We start from the raw sequence: 20181 nt of genomic DNA, 5'->3' as shown, positions 1-20181 counted from the left end.
GAAAAGGCATCTGTCTCTTTAAATCACTTCGCCAAGCTAGCCAGTGGCTTGGAGAATGCATTTAAAGTTGCTTTCTTTCTACATCCCCCATCCCCATCTTCTTTCCTTTCTTCCTTCTCTCCCTCCCTGCAGCTCTGAAACATCTGACGTTCATGCCTTGTGGCTCTCAAACATCTGACGTTTATTCTGTGTGGCTCTTGGGTTAAGCAAGTTTGGACACCCCTGGGCTAGAGGGCCCAATGCGCTGACTCAGCGTATCACAAATGTAGCTTAAACTTGCTCTTCCCACCAGGTAAAACTCGCTCTTGCTCAGAAAAGGGCTGCTCTTGCCCAGGAGGCATGTACTCCCTTCACAGCCGCCCAATCACAGGGAACAAACTTGCCCAGGCACCAGCCCCTTGGTACCTTAGCAGGCCCCCACCTTCTTTTGGGGCTTATAGAATTGGACCCCCTGGTCCAATCGTTTTGAAACTTGGGGGGTACTTTGGGGAGAGGCACTAGATACTATACTGAAGATTTGGTGCCTTTACCTCAAAAACAGCTCCCCCAGAGCCCCCAAAACCTCCAGATCAATTCCCCATTATACCCTATGAGAATCGATCTCCACATAGGGAATAACGAAGTGCTCAGTACATTTCCCTCCTTCCCCCTCCCCCGTTTCTGGTGACTGTGAAGCGAGGGATTGGCCTCTCTACTCATGATTTGCTGCCAACTTCTTCAAAGTAACACAGACATACCATCCCAAGAGGAAGCCTTTCAATCGAAGACTGAAGCCTCCGGAGGTGGAAAGGCACATGGTCCTCTGGGAGTGGAGCTTCCCCCCACTGGCCAGCTGACTGGGGGCGGGAAGGAGCCTGGGAAAGCAGAAGAACCCCCACTGGGACCTGGGGATTGGCAAGCCGGGCTAAACTGGGCCCAGTGTAGGGTTCCCAGTTTCCAGGTGGGGCCTAGAGATCTCCTGCTTTTACAACTTACCTCCAGTTGGCAGAGATCAGCTCTTCTGGAGAAAATGGCTGCTTTGAAGGGTGGACTCTATGGCACTGAACCATGCTGAGGGCCCTCCCCTCTCCTGGATCCACCCCAAAGTCTATTTTCCAACACTAGGGTTGCCAATCCCCAGGTGGGGGCGGGGGATCCCCCGGTTTTGAGGGCCCCCCCACTTCAGGGTCATCAGAAAGCGGGGGGAGGGGAGGGAAATGTCTGCTGGGAATTCTGTTTTTCCCTATGGAGATTTATTCCCATAGAAAATCATGGAGAATTGATCCGTGGGCATCTGGAGCTCTGGGGGGGGCTGTTTTTTGGGGTAGAGGCACCAAATTTTCAGTATAGCATCTAGTGCCTTTCCTCAAAGTACCTCCCAAGTTTCAAAAAGTTTGGACTAGGGGGTTCAATTCTATGAGCCCCAAAAGAAGGTGCCCCTATCCTTCATTATTTCCTATGGAAGGAATTGAAAAGGTGTGCCGTCCCTTTAAATGTGATGGCCAGAACTCCCTTTGGGGTTCAATTATGCTTATCACAGCCTTGATCTTGGGTCCACACCTAATGTCTCCTGGCTCCACCCCCAAAGTTCCCAGATATTTTTTGAATTGGACTTGGCAACCCTATCCAACACAGAGTTGGCAACACTAGCCCAGTGGCTGCTGAGGCTGCTCCTTCTTTCCTTCCCACCCACTAGGCAACTTTCCTTTATCTGCCTGCATGTCTTCAAGTTTCCCTCCTTCCCTCCTTCTGACAACCTCTCCCTAGGAAAACTTTGGCTGCGTTATGTGGCTACTAGAACTAGGCCAGGTTGCATAGTGGCTGGGCCCAGGTGCAAGATGGCCGCTTGCCACCTGTACAGGTTGAGTTGTATCATTGTGTGTGTTTCTGGTAGCCTTTCTCCATCAGGGGACATGACAGTGGAGGGGATGATGGCTATTTAACTACCTAGTCCACCCCGCAGGAACCAAGTCTTGGCAATATTGTTGTAGTTGCCTAGCAACCCCCAAAAGGCACTGACAATTCAGTAGCCATTTTTCCCTTAAACCTACAGACATTGTTTCTGTTATCTGGGGGGAATTTAATATATATATTAAATTCCCCCCAGCAGTGGAAAGTTAGGCAACTTTCCTAAGAGGTGATTCTGTTTCCTAAACAAAAATTCTACCAGAGAAATTGCAGAATAAAGGGAAGCATGCCCTGTACCTCCAGGTCTGAGTAGCCTCCCAAGCCACATCCCCAGTCTGTTGTGCCTCTCAATACAATTCTTTGCCTCCCTTCCTCATTCTTTACCCTTCCCCTTCCCCAAGTGTTTGTAGAGACCGAGGGAGAAAAATCTGATCCAAGCACTTAGGCATGATTCTCCAAGGGCATGGATGAATCTCAGAAACCAGAAGTGTAAACTCCTGGGCTCAGAGAATTGATCAGAAATCTACTCACACTCTCCAAAGTGTGCAATTCTGGGCTTCAGAAAATTGTCTGGGAATTTACAGTGCAAAGATTAAGTATCACACTTAGAACTCCGAACTCCTTCAGGGTTCAATGAGCAGCCTAAACATCTTGTTTTGATTGCAAAATCTGATCTAATCGGGATTCAGTGCTGCAAATCTGCTGGGGCCAAGATTATAGTCATTTTGATTGCAGGCAGCAGTGTATTCTTGTATTTAAAAAGTGGGCCAATTTGTGAATAGCTTTCATATCCAGGTCCATATGCACACATCATAAAAGAGCCTAGGCTAAGACCTGAATCCTAACACGTTTTGCTGAAGCTGACTCTAAGGCAAAACTTTACACAGCTGTCATTTGAATTGATGTCATGCTCCCCATATTCAGCAAGCATATGGCAAAAGGGGCAGTCAAAGGCAGTGAGGTTCCTCCGGCAATTTGCAAAACTGACTTTGCTACTTGATTCTGCCACATATTTAACAAACTCAGGTCACACAAAATTAGCCTTGAAGCAGTTCAGTGTTGTGACAATCTGGGATCAGTTTCTGATGTCTGAAATAATCTTAATTTCCAGGTGACATAAGCCTAGTGAACACAATTGAGGCAAATGCATTTTCCATCCTTACTTAAGTCTCCAATGGAGATTTACAGCCGTTTATAATCATTTCCCAAAGTGCTGGATCAAGCAGCAGTAGCTGTGGCAGCTTTTTCTCCAAGGCTGTTCTTTTCTATGGACAAACAAACTCATCTTCCTGTAGTATCAGCTTCCTGCTTTTAACCTTGGAGATATTACTGGGCTGAGTTTGCTCCTGCCTGACTGTACTTTTCTCTCTCTCTCTTTGCAGAATGAGTAAATAAGCAGCTGTGCCACTTTCTCCTCTTATAACATTTTCGCCTATGTATCAGTCAACAATCTCCCCAAAGTTCAGCCAGGTACCACTAATATTTACTTTCTCTCTCTTCCCCTCTTCCTAAAGAGAGAAAGAAAGAAAAAGCAACTGGGGTACAAAACAACCCCCTGAATCTATGCATTTTTCAGCCATTGGTGGGGGGCGCAGGGTAGAAGAGAAAGGTGGGGAGCGCGGGGTAGAAGAGAAAACAGAAGCAGCCATGAACTTATTATGAAACACTGATCCAGGAAACTATTTTAATAGCTCTGGAGAGATAAAGTCCTGGTTATCCTTCCAGACAACCCAGAGAACATTTGCCTTATCTCAGAGAGGTATATGTATGGGGTAGGAAAATACCCAAAGATACTAATATGTTAGAGTTTGTAGACTCTTTCGGGCTCAAGTGCCGTGTTCTACTGGAGAAAGTTTTTCTTCCAGACGTTTCGTTCTCGGCTGCGGAGAACATCCTCAGTGGCGTTGCAACCGGAGCAGGCACTCTGACCTTCTTGGCTGCTGTGCATTGAGTAAGGCCAGGGCTGCTGGAGAGCTGCTATTTCTAGGCTGGAGGGGGTGTGGTGAAAGGGCAATAGGAAGAAGGCATTTCCATCCACCAATCTTGGTATCCAGCTCTGCAAAACACCCTACAGACTATAAACTGCAGAAATTCACAGAACAACCAGTACATTCCACAGAACAATCAGCACAGTAAACAACCATCTTCCTTTTCTTCACACTCCTTCCAACCCTCCCAGCAATTAACACAGAACAATGGTCACATTCAACAGCCAGTTTCCTTATCACTTCCCTTCCAGGAAGCCCCACCAAACAATGGGCACATCCACAAACCTATTGCCCTTTCACCACACCCCCTCCAGCCTAGAAATAGCAGCTCTCCAGCAGCCCTGGCCTCACTCAATGCACAGCAGCCAAGAAGGTCAGAGCGCCTGCTCCGGCTGCAACGCCACTGAGGATGTTCTCCGCAGCCGAGAACGAAATGTCTGGAAGAAAAACTTTCTCCAGTAGAACACGGCACTTGAGCCTGAAAGATTCTACAAACCCTAATGATGTTACCAGCTGTGAAAACCTGAAATCTTTGATACTAATATGTTATTAATTGTATTTCTTTTTAGCTGTTTTCCATTAGGGTTCATGAAGGTTTTATTAGTTGTCTAATACCTTAGACAGGAGTTATTCAATATGGTAAAGGAAATAAGAATCTTACTGTCAAAGTATCTTTTCAAACTCTAGATGTTTTCTTACTGAGAATTCACCACCACAAACATTTTTTGTTTTGTTTTTGTAGAAATGTTTCTATCACAAGATGTGTTGGAATTCAGCTTAGGGTAGAAATACCGTATACCCCATATACAATATGTGTAAGTTTTTATAGGTTCTAGTAAGCATTAAGGGATGTGGAATGGTCTAGTATAGCCTGATCATGTCAGATCTTGGAAGCTAAGCAGGGTCAGTACTTGGATGGGAGACCACCAGAGGAAGGCAATGGCTTAATCACTTGCCTTGAAAGTCCCTAGCTGGGGCTGGCTGCAAATTAATGGCACTTTACACACATGAAGCATTAAATTGACAGAAAAACAGGGCTTTCTATACTTTTTCCTCATCCCTATGCTGAGTTTCTTTATCAATTTTCATAAAACTGACCCATAAGGCATGTGAGGCTACCATAAGGGTAACAGCTATTTTTTTCTCAGTTCAATTTGTGTCTTGGCTCTTTTCAGGTTTAATATAAAGGAGGGTGCTCCGTTTTCAGATGCACTGTCAAATGAACAAACATTCCAAATAAATTGGACAAAACAATAGGACTTCAAAGTCTTGCATACATGACAGATTGCTCAAAATAAATCCTGGTCATTTCCGTTCAGTAGTATATTGCCTTGTTGACTCCTAATGGCTTATGGTTAGAGTGCTATGAACAATTTCCCTTGTTACCAACAATATCTCGACATAAATATTTCAAGCCCCCCAGTTCATTTCAAGGAAACAATTTTTCTTTGAAACTTGCAGATGAAGTTGGGCAAAACCTGACATCTGGATATATTTTATCTTTATAAAATCAGCACTTTTGTTTACCAAATATCTGCCAATAAACTGCAAGACAGGTCAGAGAAGTCATTAAACAGAGATAATTATTTGGGTGATGTTTTGGTTTCATTCATATCTGACAGACGGGATTAAAGGTAAGGATAAAGTAGGACTACAACTGGAAGTATGATAATGACTTTATTTGAACCTATAGAAAACTGCAAGAACAAAAAGTGGAACAAGGCAACTGATGCCAAACTAAAGATATGGTTAGTTTTTCCCTGCTTTTCTTTTATAAAATGGAGTTGCTGTGGCTGTGAACCACAGTACAAGATCCATGTGCAAGAAGAATGCCATTCTCTGACAGCTTTTCCACCAAAAATTGCTCACCTGGACAAGTGATTTTTGGGAAAGGTAACTTTTTAAAGGAAAACTGTGGGTCGGGGGAGGAAAAAAACCCCTCTCGACAGGCTCCCACTGCTTCCATGGGTGAATTTTATAACAGAAAAAAGTCAAAGGAGGGAAACACTACAAAAAAGGAAGGAGGGGTCCCTTTCAACTAGTGAAGAAGCTATGCGGGAGATTGTGGGACCCACAAGAACAGGAGCAGCATAGGCAGGGGTGGAATTCTAGTAGGAGCTCCTTTGCATATTAGGCCACACACCCCTAATGTAGCCAATCCTCCAAGAGCTTACAAGGCTCTTTTTTGCAAGCTCTTGGAGGATTGGCTACAACAGGGATGTGTGACCTAATATTCAAAGGAGCTCCTGCTAGAATTCCACCCCTGAGCACAGGGAAGGGAGTATAGTGAGGAGGGATGTTAAATGAGATCAAGTGGAAAGGCAGGAAGGATTCAATCCTATTTTATTAAAAGTAGAAGCCTTTAACCTTCACTGATTGGAAATACCTGGGATATAAAACTGCAGTGACTCTGAAACTGCATTCAGTATCTTGTATAGTTCCTGAGTGAGTCCCTGCCCTTGCTACTGTATCTTATATTTTGCATGTGCTGAACAGCCCCATCCTTCAGAGGGGCAGGGGAGCTCACAAACAATGGGACAGGTTTTCAGGCCCTGTCATTCATCCAGTGCTGTCATGACAAGGTATTTGAATGTAAAGAACTAGGGTCACAAGGAAGAGGCTAATTTTTAGGGTTTTCTGGAATATAGTTTGTATGAGTCAGGCCCAGTTCCAAAAGAGATTCTTCCAACATTGCTGCCAATTCAGCAATTCATTCAAAACATCAGAACAAGAACACCCCCCCCCCCAACCTCAGCTGCAGAATGAAACAAAAATTCATCTACACTCAACCTACCTGATAACCAAATGTATTGTTTTGTGATCCATGATGGGGAATTCCAGGGTTTTCACAAGCTGTTCGACTTGGTTCTGAGACAGACAGAAGAAAAGAAAGAAAAGAAACAATTTTGAAATATCTCTCTGCATTTTAAGAGTGTGAATCTGTTTGTAACCAACTCAAACAGTAATCAGAAGTGTCAAGATTTAAACTAAAGAGCTCAGTCTGAAGTTCTAAAATGAATTTATATTATGCTCTGTCCACAAAACAATGCTATAAAGAAAAAATTACTCAACAAACCTCTTGTGCCCTTGTGTGCAGAAGTCAATCAAAAGGACTGAGCATTTCTACCAAAAATGTTCCCAAGTAAAGCAGATGCATACCAATTCAAGAGAAAGAGCTGTGTCAAGTAAGAAAGAGTCATGGGCACCTTCAAGATTAACACATCAGATCTTGGAAGGTCAGCGTCAGTCCTGGTTAGAACTTGGATAGGAGACCACTAAGGAAATCTGGGGTCATTAGTTGTAGGCAGGTAGTGGTTAGGATTTGGCTGGAAGACCGCCAAGGATGTCCAGGGTTATTAGGTGCAGGCAGGCAATGTTGTTTGTTCACCATGGAAACCCTATGGGGTTGCCTTAAGTAGACTGCTGCAGCACTTTACACATAGAAGCTTCTGTGAGCCAGAGTCTTATTTGTCAGATGCACATGAAGGAATTATGTAGACATTGCCAGTAAGAATCATGTATATGGCTGCCCCCCGTTTTGTATCCACCTGAATCACAGAGAGGCACTGTTTAAGTGCCCCTCCCCCTTTACAGCCTTTCATTGATGGTCTCTATTATACACACTGGACACAACATGTCAGTATCCTACATATGGAGGCTTGGATACAAAGATCTACATGAGCAGACAGTGCTTCAGTTAATGCAGAGACTCACTGGTTGTTCACTACTTTCCAACAACTCTGGAAATTCCCATCCATTGAAGCTAAGATTCAAATAGATGTAGACAGGGTATACACGGAGGAACAAGCAGTCATTCCTGCACAAATATATGTGGTACCCCATGAAAACAGCATTATAAATGAAAAGAGGGAAACATGTAACAGAATATCACTAATCCCATTGTACCTATGCAACGGGGAGATGACCCACTCCAAGTACCATCTGCTTGACATATCCGAGTACTGGACCCAACCAACACATATGGAAGATTACAGCTAAAGGAGACTTCTGATTGATATATGAAGCTCTTGCCTTCCCTTTTGCCTTGTGCAGGTACTCCTGGATCACCACAAAACTTTGCTGTAGGGAAAGACAATACACAGAACGCATATCAACAATGACTCTGGTTCTCTGATCTCTGTGCTTCATAATGTCTGAAGTAGAACTTTAGAATATGTGCTTAAATACAGTACAGCACACAGAACAGGGAGGGGGGCATTTTTCTTTGGTAGATCATCTGCTTGACTTGCAGACAGTCCCAGGTTCAACCTGCAGCATCCCCAGTTAAAAGGACCACAAAAGATCTTGAACAGCTACTGCCAGTCTGAGCAGGCAACAATGAACTTGATGGACCAAGAGTCTGATTTAATATAAGGCAGCTTCATGTGCTCATGGATACACGCCAGTAGCAGCACAAGCTCTTCATCCTGAATGGCCAGTGATACATATATCATGTCAGGCTAATATCCAGAGGGTCCAGCATTCACGGTTGCTTTGAATTAACTATGCACCAAACTTCCAAGAAACAGTTTACAACATTCTGCGCACAAATGAATCCTGAGTATTCTGGGAGTTGGTTACTTTTTAAAGGGAGAATTTGTTGAGAAATGCCATCATTCTTTCAAGTATTTCCCCCTACCCTTTCCCTAGCTACATGCTATTGTTGGCCACTTTGTAATTTCTGTATGAATGGGGTAACCATGGAAACTAGAGACTATGGCAATTTGCATCAGTCTTATTTCACTCCAAAATGTGGAGGTATGCCGAGAAAACATTAGTCTTGGTTGCAGGCCTGATGTTCCAGCGCCCTGTCTTTTCTCAGCAGAAGTTTGCAGCCTGCTGTTTTCCAAAGCATCCTGACAAGTCTGAAAGCAATAATTAATAATATTTATGTTTTATGCTGGATAGGCTAGTATTTGGAGAATGGCAGGCATACTCACTGATTTAGGAATGAAGCTCAGCAATATGGGGAAAAAGGGCCTAGGATGAGAAACAAAGGGGCTGAAAGACACTGATTTACAATGCTCCATGCTAAGTAGCCCTGGGAATACGGCCAAGAGAAGGAAATAATGTCTGACCTGACATGTCCATGAATACACCGCTTCCCAGCAGCAACTGGCTTGAATGTGGCAGCTGGAGAAAATGCTGTTGCATCTAGACAAATTGCTACCATGCAGAACCTATCAATGACTGCACCAATTGAGACATTACTTCCTTGATCTTCGCTATGATTGTATTCATAGCCGCTCAAGTAACCACTGGAAAGTTTATGAACAGGCCCTTTGTCTTGGCTCAACACCCACAATACAATACAGACAGAATTGGGGGGGGGGGAGTCAACTTCATTCATTCATGTTACTGCACCCCCAATCTATTCAAAGGAAAATATACATTATTGTAAAGAAGTTCAACTTGGAGCTTGTGTAGCATAATGCAGTGGCTATACAATGAATATGAATCAGGAAAAACAACACTGGTCCAAAGTTTGCTTCTGCCTAGAGCATAATAAATAACTACTCTTTCTTTCTTAGCTTCAGTCCTATTTTGACTGTTATTTGGGAATAATAAAACCGACCTCAATTATAAGGTACTTGAATAGCCTACTGTGATAATCCTTAAAGATGGTTCTAATAACAACTTCAGGCCATCCATCCAGGATTTGAAACCATGATGTGAAGTTGGCTTACTGACTACAGTCAGTCTTCACTATGCCTTTTGAGGAATGTACAAAAATGGACTTTCTGGTTCAGTCCTGGCGTGCTCCCCAGCTGTTCTCACTGTAATGCAAGCTGGGAAACCAGCTGGACATCTGTGAGGGAGGCAGCCCCGGTGCATGGGGCTCTGGTGCCTGAGGCAGAACCCCAACATGCGCCCACCCACCCCTGGGCACACAGTGTGTCCCTTGCCCAGAGCACTCTGAGTTTGGAGTATGCTGGGCAGGGAAAGCCTGGTTTTTTCTCAGCTTTGGAGCATGGGGACACCCGAAAAAACAGTAGACAGACATACTGCATGGTTGGTATATTGAATGTAAACTAACTCCACACTTCAAACAAAAATAACCAAATGTGAAGTCTAATCTAGATGTTGTGCTTATAAGAGCTCCAGTGTACATATGGAGTGCCTACTTATCTACATGGGCTTCCCAATTTATTCCTAATATAAAGGAACACCTTTATACGCATGGCTACACATGCAGAGATCCTTTGAAACTGCAGTGAATATGGGAGCTAGCAGGGCTTTTTCTGCAGCAGGAACTTCTTTGCATATTAGGCCTGATGTAGCCAATCCTCCAAGAGCTTACAGGGCTCTTAGTTACAGGGCCTACTGTAAGCTCCAAGAGGATTGGCTACATCACTAGGTGTGTGGTCTAATATGCAAAGGAGTTCCTGCTAAAAAAAAAAAAAAAGCCCTGTGACCCAGTGCACATTGGGAAGCCATGTAGGTACATTAGTAGCGTCAGAGCTTTGCTTCAGAGCCTTGACGTAAGGTTGCAGTTGACAAAGTCAATCCAGAACAGTTCCATGGATGCAAGGAGGTTTGGGTTGTGGGTTGCAAGCTAAGACTGTGACCCTTTGCACATACAGTTCCACAGTGAGTCAGCATGCACAGGATGGGGCTGGCACATTACACTATATTCATACTAAACCTCATCAACATAGCACCATCCGTATTTGCAATGCCTCTCCTGTGCCAATGCATGCACAGCTCCATTTCTCATTTCCCTTTTTAGATAATCAAATCCACTGAATTCACTTTTTAAAAAAGATTAGTGTTTTTTTTTAAGAAGGGAGGGGGGAAATCTATTCAAGAACCCTAGTGTAAAGAGTCAGCATGCATTTGTTATTGTAATGAAATCTGCAGCCATGAAAAATCCATCAATGTCAGCAATTTTATGATAATAAAAAAAATTCTGTATAAAACAGGTAATTTAATATAATATTGGAACAAAAGTACAATTGTCAGAGAGACAGCCTGGAGTCTCTTCTGTACTCCTGGCAGGCAAAGTCATTACTGATGTCAGCATGAGTTTTGCCTGAGCAAAGAGCACAGTTTTGAGCTTCCTTCTGGTGGCATTTTTGTCACATTTGACAAACTTGCTTTCAGCTGTACAAAATAGAAGATGAACACTGTCATGGGTCTTTCTTCAGTGTCTACACTATGCTTAGAAGCTGGAAAACTCACCGCTTGCAAGAGCAAGAATATCAAAAGGCAACGTTTTCTTTTTGTCTCAAATTAAAGTACAGTCCCGTCCTTCAAGTCATTTCTCATTTATCCAGCGTTAGAAAGGAACAAGGAATAGCTCTACCTTCACCAATGTCATAACACACAAAAAGAGCTAGTCTATTTACCTGAAGGAAGACTGCTCCCCCCCCTACAAACACACACATGTGCCAACCAGAAAAAGAGGGGGCCATCTTAAATTTCCAAAGAAGTTCTAGTTATGCACAGTAATTTTTTTTAAAATGATGTGTTATGTATAAGCTTTTTAAAAGGGAGATTTTCTTACATTCAGGGCTGTCTTTCCAGTAAATAAAGCATTGCAGAAGTAACGCAAGGTAGCAGGTCCTGAAACTGTGCCCCCTCTTGGACCTTCCCCCTTCTAACCCAAATTTCTCCTTGTCCCATGAGGCTGTATCATCCTAATGTTAATTGCCATTGACAATCATCATAGGGTTCTTTTTTGACTAGTATTTTACAAGCCAAAACCACAGATTGGCATGAACAGCAAGTTACCACAGCTCTGGATAAAACATTTAACTGGGGTGAGGAACTATGAAGAAGGTAAAAAGGTAAAGGTAGTCCCCTGTGCAAGCACCGGTCATTTCCGACTCTGGGGTGACTTTGCATCTTGACGTTTTCATGGCAGACTTTTTATGGGATGGTTTGCCATTGCCTTCCCCAGTCATCTACACTTTTCCCCCAGCAAGCTGGGTACTCATTTTACTGACCTCAGAAAGATGGAAGGCTGAGTCAACCTTGAGCCGGCTACCTGAACCCAGCCTCCACTGGGATCGAATTCAGGTCGTGAGCAGAGAATTCGAACTGCGGTACTGCAGCTTTACTACTCTGCGCCACGGGGCTGCTTATGAAGAAGGTGTGCCCCTGCAATCTATTCACCCATGTTATTTCATAACAGTAGCAAACAGATTCTCAGCATTGTCTGTCTCTCTACCAGCTCAAAGTAGGGGAGGAGGTAATGAGAAGCATGCAATGTGACCCTCTACTGCATTACCAAATATTTTTAAGAGAATTAATGGAAACACCTGTCATAATAAAATGAAAACATCAAAGAACTACTTACGTAAACACTGAGGTACTTCGCCACTCCATGTTCCATTACCAACACAAGTCAAAACAGCAGGAAAAGATAGCTCATAGCCAGGCGAGCAGACATAGCTAATGCTAAAGCCCCAGTCAAAATTTGTTCCTTCCTGTCTTCCATTAGAGATTTGGGGTGGAGTTGGACAGGTAACAGCTGCAACAACATTTACAGTCATTAGGCACAACAGCTGCAAACATCCCCAGTGCCTACAGTTACTAGGTGAACCATATGTGCTAATTAAACGTTTTTGGAGGACAGTATAGGATTTCTCCCCTCCCCAGCTATAACCATATTTCCTTGTTGCTGCTTTTGGGCTACACCATGCTGATGTCTTTTCATGACCTAGTATATGCTCAAATGCATCCAACCGTGGATAGAGAAGATACAGGTGCTAAAAACCCACTTATTCTTCCCTCATGCAAAACTGATGTATTTCACTTACATAAAACTCTACAAATAGATCAATGCATTCAATAAACAGGGCACAGTACATTAAAACATTGAAAAAATAATTCTATAGTATTGTCATGATTAAGTTTTAAGAAAGGAAAATAAGAATTCTCAATGAGAATGTAATTACACCAATTATTGAATAAATTACCTGGTCCCCTCCTCTGATGAAGTGTGCTTAGAGAGCACACAAAAGCTTACGTTCTGAATGAAACTTTGTTGGTCTTAAAGGCGCAACTTGACTCCTGCTTTGAATGAATTACAGTACAATTCTGAGCAGAGTCACACCTTCCTACAGCCATTGAATGGGCTTAGAAAGGTGTAACTCTTGTCAAGGCTGCACTGTAAACTGGGCTAGAGCTGTATGCCTAGGGTAGGCTTGATAGAGAAATAGAGTGTTTAGAGAGATCAAGGCAAAGATATTGGCTTGACAGAAAGCACCATTGAAGCAGAGGTGGAAGTGAACTATGAAGACTAACAGGATTAACAGTGCAATTCTAAACAGAATTACAGCCTTCTATATCCATTTTAGGGAGAGAAAGTAGCATGGTACATTCTGATCTTGTCAGATCTTGAAAATCTATTGGAGAGAAGATGGCATGATGCAGTCTGATCTCAACAGATCTCAAAAGCTAAACAGGGTTAGTACAAGGATGGGACACCACCAAGGAGGACTCTGCATAGTCAACTGCAACTCTGCTTAACCACTAAACTTAAAAGCCCCTTTCTGGGGTCACCATAAGGTGGTTGCAACTTGACAGGGCATATATATGTAATAACATTTAAGTCAATTGCCCAAGAATGGTAGAACTATGTTTAGGATTGCACTGTAATTTATTGTAGAGATTCGTCTGTTTAAGTAGATGTTGACAGGAACAGATGTAAGAGGCCTGGGGGCAACCATCTTCTAGCTCAAGGCAAAATACTCAAGATTGATTGTCATTGTAAAACGATGGGGATCACTGTTCCAGGGAATCTTATAGCATGGTGCATCTTAAAATCTGTTGTATTAGGGAAAGGGTTTTTGAGTGCTTGGCTGAATAGTAAAGATGACAGGGATGCTAAAAAGAGCTTTGCTGCATAAGTAATAATCAGGAGATGGCAGTGGTTATATTGTATAAGTAAAAAAAAGGCAGGAAGAAGAAAGCAAAGAAAACAAGATAGAATGAAAGTTAATATTATAAAGGAAAATTGAGAACATTTTAAGGACTGTCTCTCCCCACATGTTCCCCAAAGAGATCGGGATCATGAAATCTGTTAGTAATCCCCAGGCTGAAGGAGGCCCGATTGAAATCAACCAGAGATAGGGCCTTCTCAATTGTAGCCCCCTGCTGGTGGAACCAACTGCCAGATGAAGTGAGGGCCTTGCGGAACCTTGTGCAGTTCCGCAGGGCCTGCAAGACTGTCCTCTTCCGGCTGGCATTCAACTGACTCCACACCGGTATTTAAGAGAAGTGGAAGAAGGTCGTCGCCACCAGAATAGCACCAACTCAATATTCTGTTTTAACTGTTTTAATCATTGTATATTTATTTTGTTACTGAATGTATAATTTTAATACTTATTAATTTAATTGTTTGTGGAATTTTATGTTGTAAGCTGCCCTGAGCCTGCTTCGGCGAGGAGGGCGGGATATAAATCAAATCAATCAACAAATAAATAAATAAATAAATAAATAAGAAAATGGCAAGGATGAAGGGGGGGAGAGAATGGGGCCATATATAAATCCAAGAAGGAGCAGCTGCTAATCCTGTCTTTCTAACAATAATCATTTAGGACTATTTGGATCTGTTCCAATCTGGTTTTAGGCTTGGCTATGGGATTATAACAGCCTTGGTAACCCTGATGGAGAAAAACAGAAGGACTGGGAGGGTGTTTTGCAGTGGTCAGGTCCTGCCTGGAGAATAGGTTTCAGAAGGTAAAGTTGGGGGACTGGTGCCCAGTCCCTTTGGCCTATGGGATCCACAAGGCTCCAACTTGTCCATTACATGAATCTGCTGGGTGAGGTCAACTGGAGATTTGGGCTGGGTTGAAACCAATATACAGATAATACTTAGCTTTATTTCATACTTCCAGCCCATCCCAGAGAGGTTACAGAAACCCTGAACCAGTTCCGAGAGGCATTTTTGTAACGAGCAGGCTACTGAACTGAAGCTTAATCCCAACAAGACAGTAGTGTTACTGGTGAGCAGAAGGTCTTACCCAGGATTTAAGGTGTCACTCATTCTAGATGGGATTGTACTCCACTTGAAGGATCATGTCTGTAGCCTGGCTGTATCCTTGGACCCAGGCCTATTGCTGGTTAAGCAGGTGGTGGCTATGGCCAAGAGTGCCTTTTAATTGCTTCACCAGTTAGCTAGCAAAAAAGATCTGACCACTGTGGTGCATGCCCCAGCTGTCATCTAGATTAGATTGCTGTGCATGGAGTTGCCCTTGAGAAGTGTTTGAAATTTTCATTTAGTGTAGAATGCTGCAGCCAGGATGCTTACCAGAGTGGGTCACAGGGACCATATCACTCGTGTTGTGGCCTGTCTAAACTGGCTCCCAATCTGGTTCCAGGCATAATTCAAGGTGCTGGTGCTGACCTTTAAAAAACCCTATATGGCTTGGGACCCACGTGCATGAAAGTCTCCCAACTTCCATATGAACCTATCCAATCATGACATTCATTTTCCAAGGCCCCTTTTTGGGTACCCCTGCCTTCTGAGGTTCATTGAATGGGAGTCCAGGAGAGGGCTTTCTCAGTTATACCACGAAAACTCTAGAATCCTTTCCCTGGGAAGGCTTGTCTTTTGCTTTCTGCCAACAGGTGAAGACTTCTTTGTTGTGTTGGGTGTTCCCTGAGCAATCCTTTCCTCTTGTCCAATGTTTTTACTGATGGTTTTATATTGTTGTATGTATATTTTAGTTTTAATTGTTTAAAGATTTTTTGCATGTTTTAATAGTTTTAATAAGATGCGATCTTTACCATTAATATATTGAATTTGTTAGCCACTTTAGTGGGCCTTATAGTGGCAGATATATATAAAAACTCCCCTAAAGTTAAATAGCCAAAGAGGATATGCTTCATCCTTCAAGTTACAGTGCAATCTTAAACAGAGCTAATTTTTTTTAAAAAATCAATTGAACCGCCCCTGTTTAGGATTGCATGATTAGGGCTAGACTACGTGGAATGTAGGGAACTTATGATAAGGATATCCTTTTTAGTGCTAAAAGCAGTCACGGGAGGATGATGAAGAATCTAGATCATGGCCATGGGTCTATCCCATACTATTTGTCTCATGGTTTACTTTTATGTATGATTTCCTCTATAGGGGCAAATGGCTTGGGGCAATTAAGCCATGAAAAGGGCACAGGAAGAAAGAGCTACCCCTGAGCTGTGGCCATGACTCAGACTGTCACTTATTTTGAACCAGGCAAAAAAATAAATAAAAATAAAAAATGAACAAAGCACACCCATTTTATTACAGAGCTTTGCAACGTTTTTTCATGAACTGAGAATTTATCTCTCTTTTAATAATGTTCCACAGACTGGATAAAATGTTTGTATTCTATTGTAATTCCTTTGTGAGTTGGTCCCTTATTATTTGTGTCAACTTTCTGTCTCTGATAAGCTGCTTGTTTTATACTGATACTGATGTTTAGTTTTTGTATTATTTGAATGCTTTGTAATTGTTCGCTGCATATCACTTTGGAAGTGCTTGCTCCAAAGTAATGCAGGACTCTTGTATATAAAAAAGGTGATAAAAGCATTTTAAATATTTTTTCATGTTCTTTTGGGTCTATCTTAAGTATACATGTAAAAAGAAAAGTAGTGTGTGCAGGGCCCCAACAAGATACCACTGCCATTCCATGCAGACTTATATCCTTCTAACCTTGTTGATCTAAATGGACCTAGAAGGGATAGGATAGCATTGTAAGATTACCTAAGAAACAAGCAGGAAAGAATGAATTATAAGCATCATAACAGAATCCAACAACAAGAGAGTTGGAATCAACTGAATGTGGGAGCTGTATACACCCCACTGATACTCTTTGACTCTAGCTCATTTCTCTTTGCAATGCTTTCATTCATAAATTCATAAAAATGAAGAAAAAGAAAAATTACAGATTTATACCATGCCCTTTTCCTTGAATCAGAGACTCAGAGCGGCTTACAATCTCCTATGTCTTCTCCTCCCATAACAGACACCCTGTGAGGAGGGTGGGGCTGAGAGGGCTCTCACAGCAGCTGTCCTTTCCAGGACAACCTCTGCCAGAGTTATGGATGACCCAAGGCCATTCCAGCAGGTGCAAGTGGAGGAGTGGGGAATCAAACCTGGTTTGTGCAAAACCTGGATAGAAATTGTGCAAAGAAATGGAAGAGCAAAAGCTTTTATGAGGAGACTGTCTTAATAAACTTTTAATCTGTCTACTGGTTATTTTTCAATTAAAAGAAGTAAGAGGGCAAATTAATAAAAAGGTACAGTAAAGGACCCACTAGATGCGATAGGGAGATCCATGTGTGTTCAGCCATATATCTACCTATTAATGTGAAAAATGGAGGGAGGGTGGGGTTTTCTCATCTTAAGCTCTATCATCTACACCTCACTGTTCTGTGTTACCCTCAGTATTTTTCTTCCAACCCAGCTTATTTTTATTATCAAAACTTGCCCAGGAGAAAAGTGTTTAAAATTAGCACAAGTGCAACATTCTTCCATTGCTTGAACTGAACAGCATTTACGGAGAGGATATGAAAATTATACATAATTGAAACATGCCAATTATGTGCAGTCACTGCTGTCCAGGTCCTAAAAAAATTAACTCTATTCATGTTCTCTAAGTCTGCAGTTACTCATCCATATGCAAAGAAGTATAAATAGCACCAGTTGTAAGGCAACATTTTGAAAAACATAAAAAAAACCTACAGCAGCTTGCACAAGTGACCTATTGAAGTGAGCATGTTTTTCTCGTCTCTTATCATAATGTTTTGCTAAACTTTCAACACAACATGCAAAATTCTACCATACTCCAGGGATGTTCCTAGCATGCTGTAGGGGCTCTCTATCCTATGTGTCTGACTGTGAAATGTGGTGTTTTATTTGTTCTCAGGTTGGGGTGAGGAGGCTCATTTATTTCTGGTTTGAACATAAGAACATAAGAGAAGCCATGTTGGATCAGGCCAATGGCCCATCCAGTTCAACACTCTGTGTCACACAGTGACCAATATATGTGTGTGTGTGTACATACATACATATATATATATATATATATATATATATATATATATATATATATATATATATACACACACACACACACATACATACATACATACACATACACACATATATATACAGACACACACACACACACACATATATATATATACACTGTGGCTAACAGCCACTGATGGACCCCTGCTCCATATTTTTATCCAATCCCCTCTTAAAGCTAGCTATGCTTGGGCCAGTAACCCACTAGAAAACTATGGACCATGAACCTACTCTGTAAAGCTTCCATCTATACTAGGAGTTATGGTTCCAGGTGGGATATTAATGGGGATACAAAGCCAATTCCTTCCAACTTTACTAGCCATTTTGGCAAATTACCAAGAGCTCCCAAGCCACTTTTTTTTTTCTTGGGGAAAGGAAAAAGCAACAACCAACCAACCAATGAACAAACAGGACTGTCAAGTGCTGGACAGGCTACAGTACATGACACGTATTGTGCTGGTCTGATAGAGAAAATACAATCAAAAGACTGAAAATCCAAGACTGTACCTTTACACATAGGAAGCATTCCACTCCATGTGCCATTAGTGGTGCAAGTCCGAAATCTGGAGATGTTGGATTCCATTGTGTACCCTGGCTGGCACATATATGTAACATTTTGTCCCACAACAAAATCATCACCGTATCTTAGGCCACTGGCTGGGACACCTGGATCCCCACAACTGATTACTGAGAAGAAAAACCATTGACAGACATGATGGTAGCCCATCAGTACTATTACATATTTATTACAGAAAAGATACAGTAAAATTAATTATTGATTACACAAATGCAAACACTACCTAGAATATAAAATTTGCATGCTGATTATGCTTTTATATAAAACAGAAAAAGATTTATCTAAGTCATTAGGGTTTGTAGAGTCTTTCGGGATCAAGTGCCGTGTTCTACTGGAGAAAGTTTTCCTTCCAGACATTTCGTTCTCAGCTGCGGAGAACATCCTCAGTGGCGTTGCAGCCGGAGCAGGCGCTCAGACCTTCTTGGCTGCTGTGCATTGAGTGGGGCCAGGGCTGCTGGAGAGCTGCTATTTCTAGGCTGGAGGGGGTGTGATGAAAGGGCAATTGGTTTGTGGATGTGCCCATTGTTTGGTGGGGCTTCCTGGAAGGGTAGTGATAAGGAAACTGGCTGTTGAATGTGACCATTGTTCTGGGTTAATTGCTGGGAGGGTTGGAAGGGGTTTGAAGATAAGGAAGATGGTTGTTGACTGTGCTGATTGTTCTGTGGAATTTGCTGGTTGTTCTGAGACTTTCTGCAATTTATAGTCTGTAGGGTGTTTTGCAGAGCTGGGTACCAAGATTGGTGGATGAAAATGCCTTCTTCCTTTCTGTTAAAATTGTGCTGGTGTTTGTAAATCTCAATAGCTTCTCTGTTCAGGCGGGTATAATAATATGAGACCGTAGAAAGGACTTCAGTTCTTTCAAAGTGGATGACGTGGTCTCCTTCTTGAAGTGCATGTTCAGCTACAGCTGATTTTTCTGGCTGAAACAAGCGACAGTGTCTCTTGTGTTCAGTGAGACGGGTGTTGATACTGCGTTGGGTAGTGCCAATGTAGACTGCACCACAGGAGCAGGGTATTTTGTAGACTCCAGGGGTTGAAAGTGGATCTCTCATATCTTTGGCCGAGCGCAGCATGTGGCGGATCTGTTGTGTGGGCTTGAAGACTGTGTCAACATTATGGCGTTTGAGAATTTTGCCAATGCGGTCGGTGACAGATTTTATGTAGGGCAGGAAGGCTGTACCCACATTTGTGTGTGGCTCGGGATTTGGTGTGGATGGTCTCCTGGGATGGAGGGCTCTTCTAATTTCTTGTTGGGAGTATCCATTGGCCTGCAGTGACTGTTTGAGGTGGTGTAGTTCCTGTTGGAGTTGGCTTGGTTCACAGATGCGTGAATGAGGGTTCCCGTCAAAGAAACCCTTGTTCAACTACAGCACATCTTTCCTGATGACATCACTGCCCTATTCCACCACGTGCTCACCACTACCTACTTCCAATGGAACAATAACTTTTATGAACAGATCGATGGAGTTGCCATGGGAAGCCCCATTAGCCCTGTCATCGCTAACTTTTACATGGAAACCTTCGAAGATACAACACTAAGATCTGCCCTCCTAAAACCATGTTGCTGGCTCCGATATGTGGATGATGTTTTTGCCATCTGGAGTCATGGAGAGGCTGCTTTGAATAACTTTCTTCTTCATCTGAATTCAGTCCATCCTCGTATCCAGTTCACCGTGGAGAAAGAAAACAATGGTCAACTTCCC

General features: G+C 42.6%; 1 protein-coding gene across 5 annotated transcripts in view; it reads right to left on the bottom strand.

Annotated features, from left to right (window-relative positions):
- CSMD3 (CUB and Sushi multiple domains 3) overlaps positions 1–20181 on the bottom strand; it is a 933126-nt gene that overhangs the window by 44998 nt on the left and 867947 nt on the right. For all 5 annotated transcript variants that reach the window (XM_060243303.1, XM_060243304.1, XM_060243306.1 and 2 more), the window contains 4 exons: positions 18409–18588; positions 12178–12351; positions 7782–7955; positions 6670–6743 (listed from right to left, as the gene is read on the bottom strand). In XM_060243303.1, the coding sequence (XP_060099286.1) occupies positions 6670–6743; positions 7782–7955; positions 12178–12351; positions 18409–18588 (602 nt within the window). The remainder of the gene's footprint in view (positions 1–6669; positions 6744–7781; positions 7956–12177; positions 12352–18408; positions 18589–20181) is intronic.

Source organism: Heteronotia binoei, chromosome 7 (genome assembly GCF_032191835.1).
Source record: "Heteronotia binoei isolate CCM8104 ecotype False Entrance Well chromosome 7, APGP_CSIRO_Hbin_v1, whole genome shotgun sequence".
In the NCBI taxonomy this organism is placed as follows: Eukaryota; Metazoa; Chordata; class Lepidosauria; order Squamata; family Gekkonidae; genus Heteronotia; species Heteronotia binoei.
The sequence above is the reverse complement of the archived record's forward strand: the minus strand, read 5'-3'. Positions and strand labels throughout refer to the sequence as shown.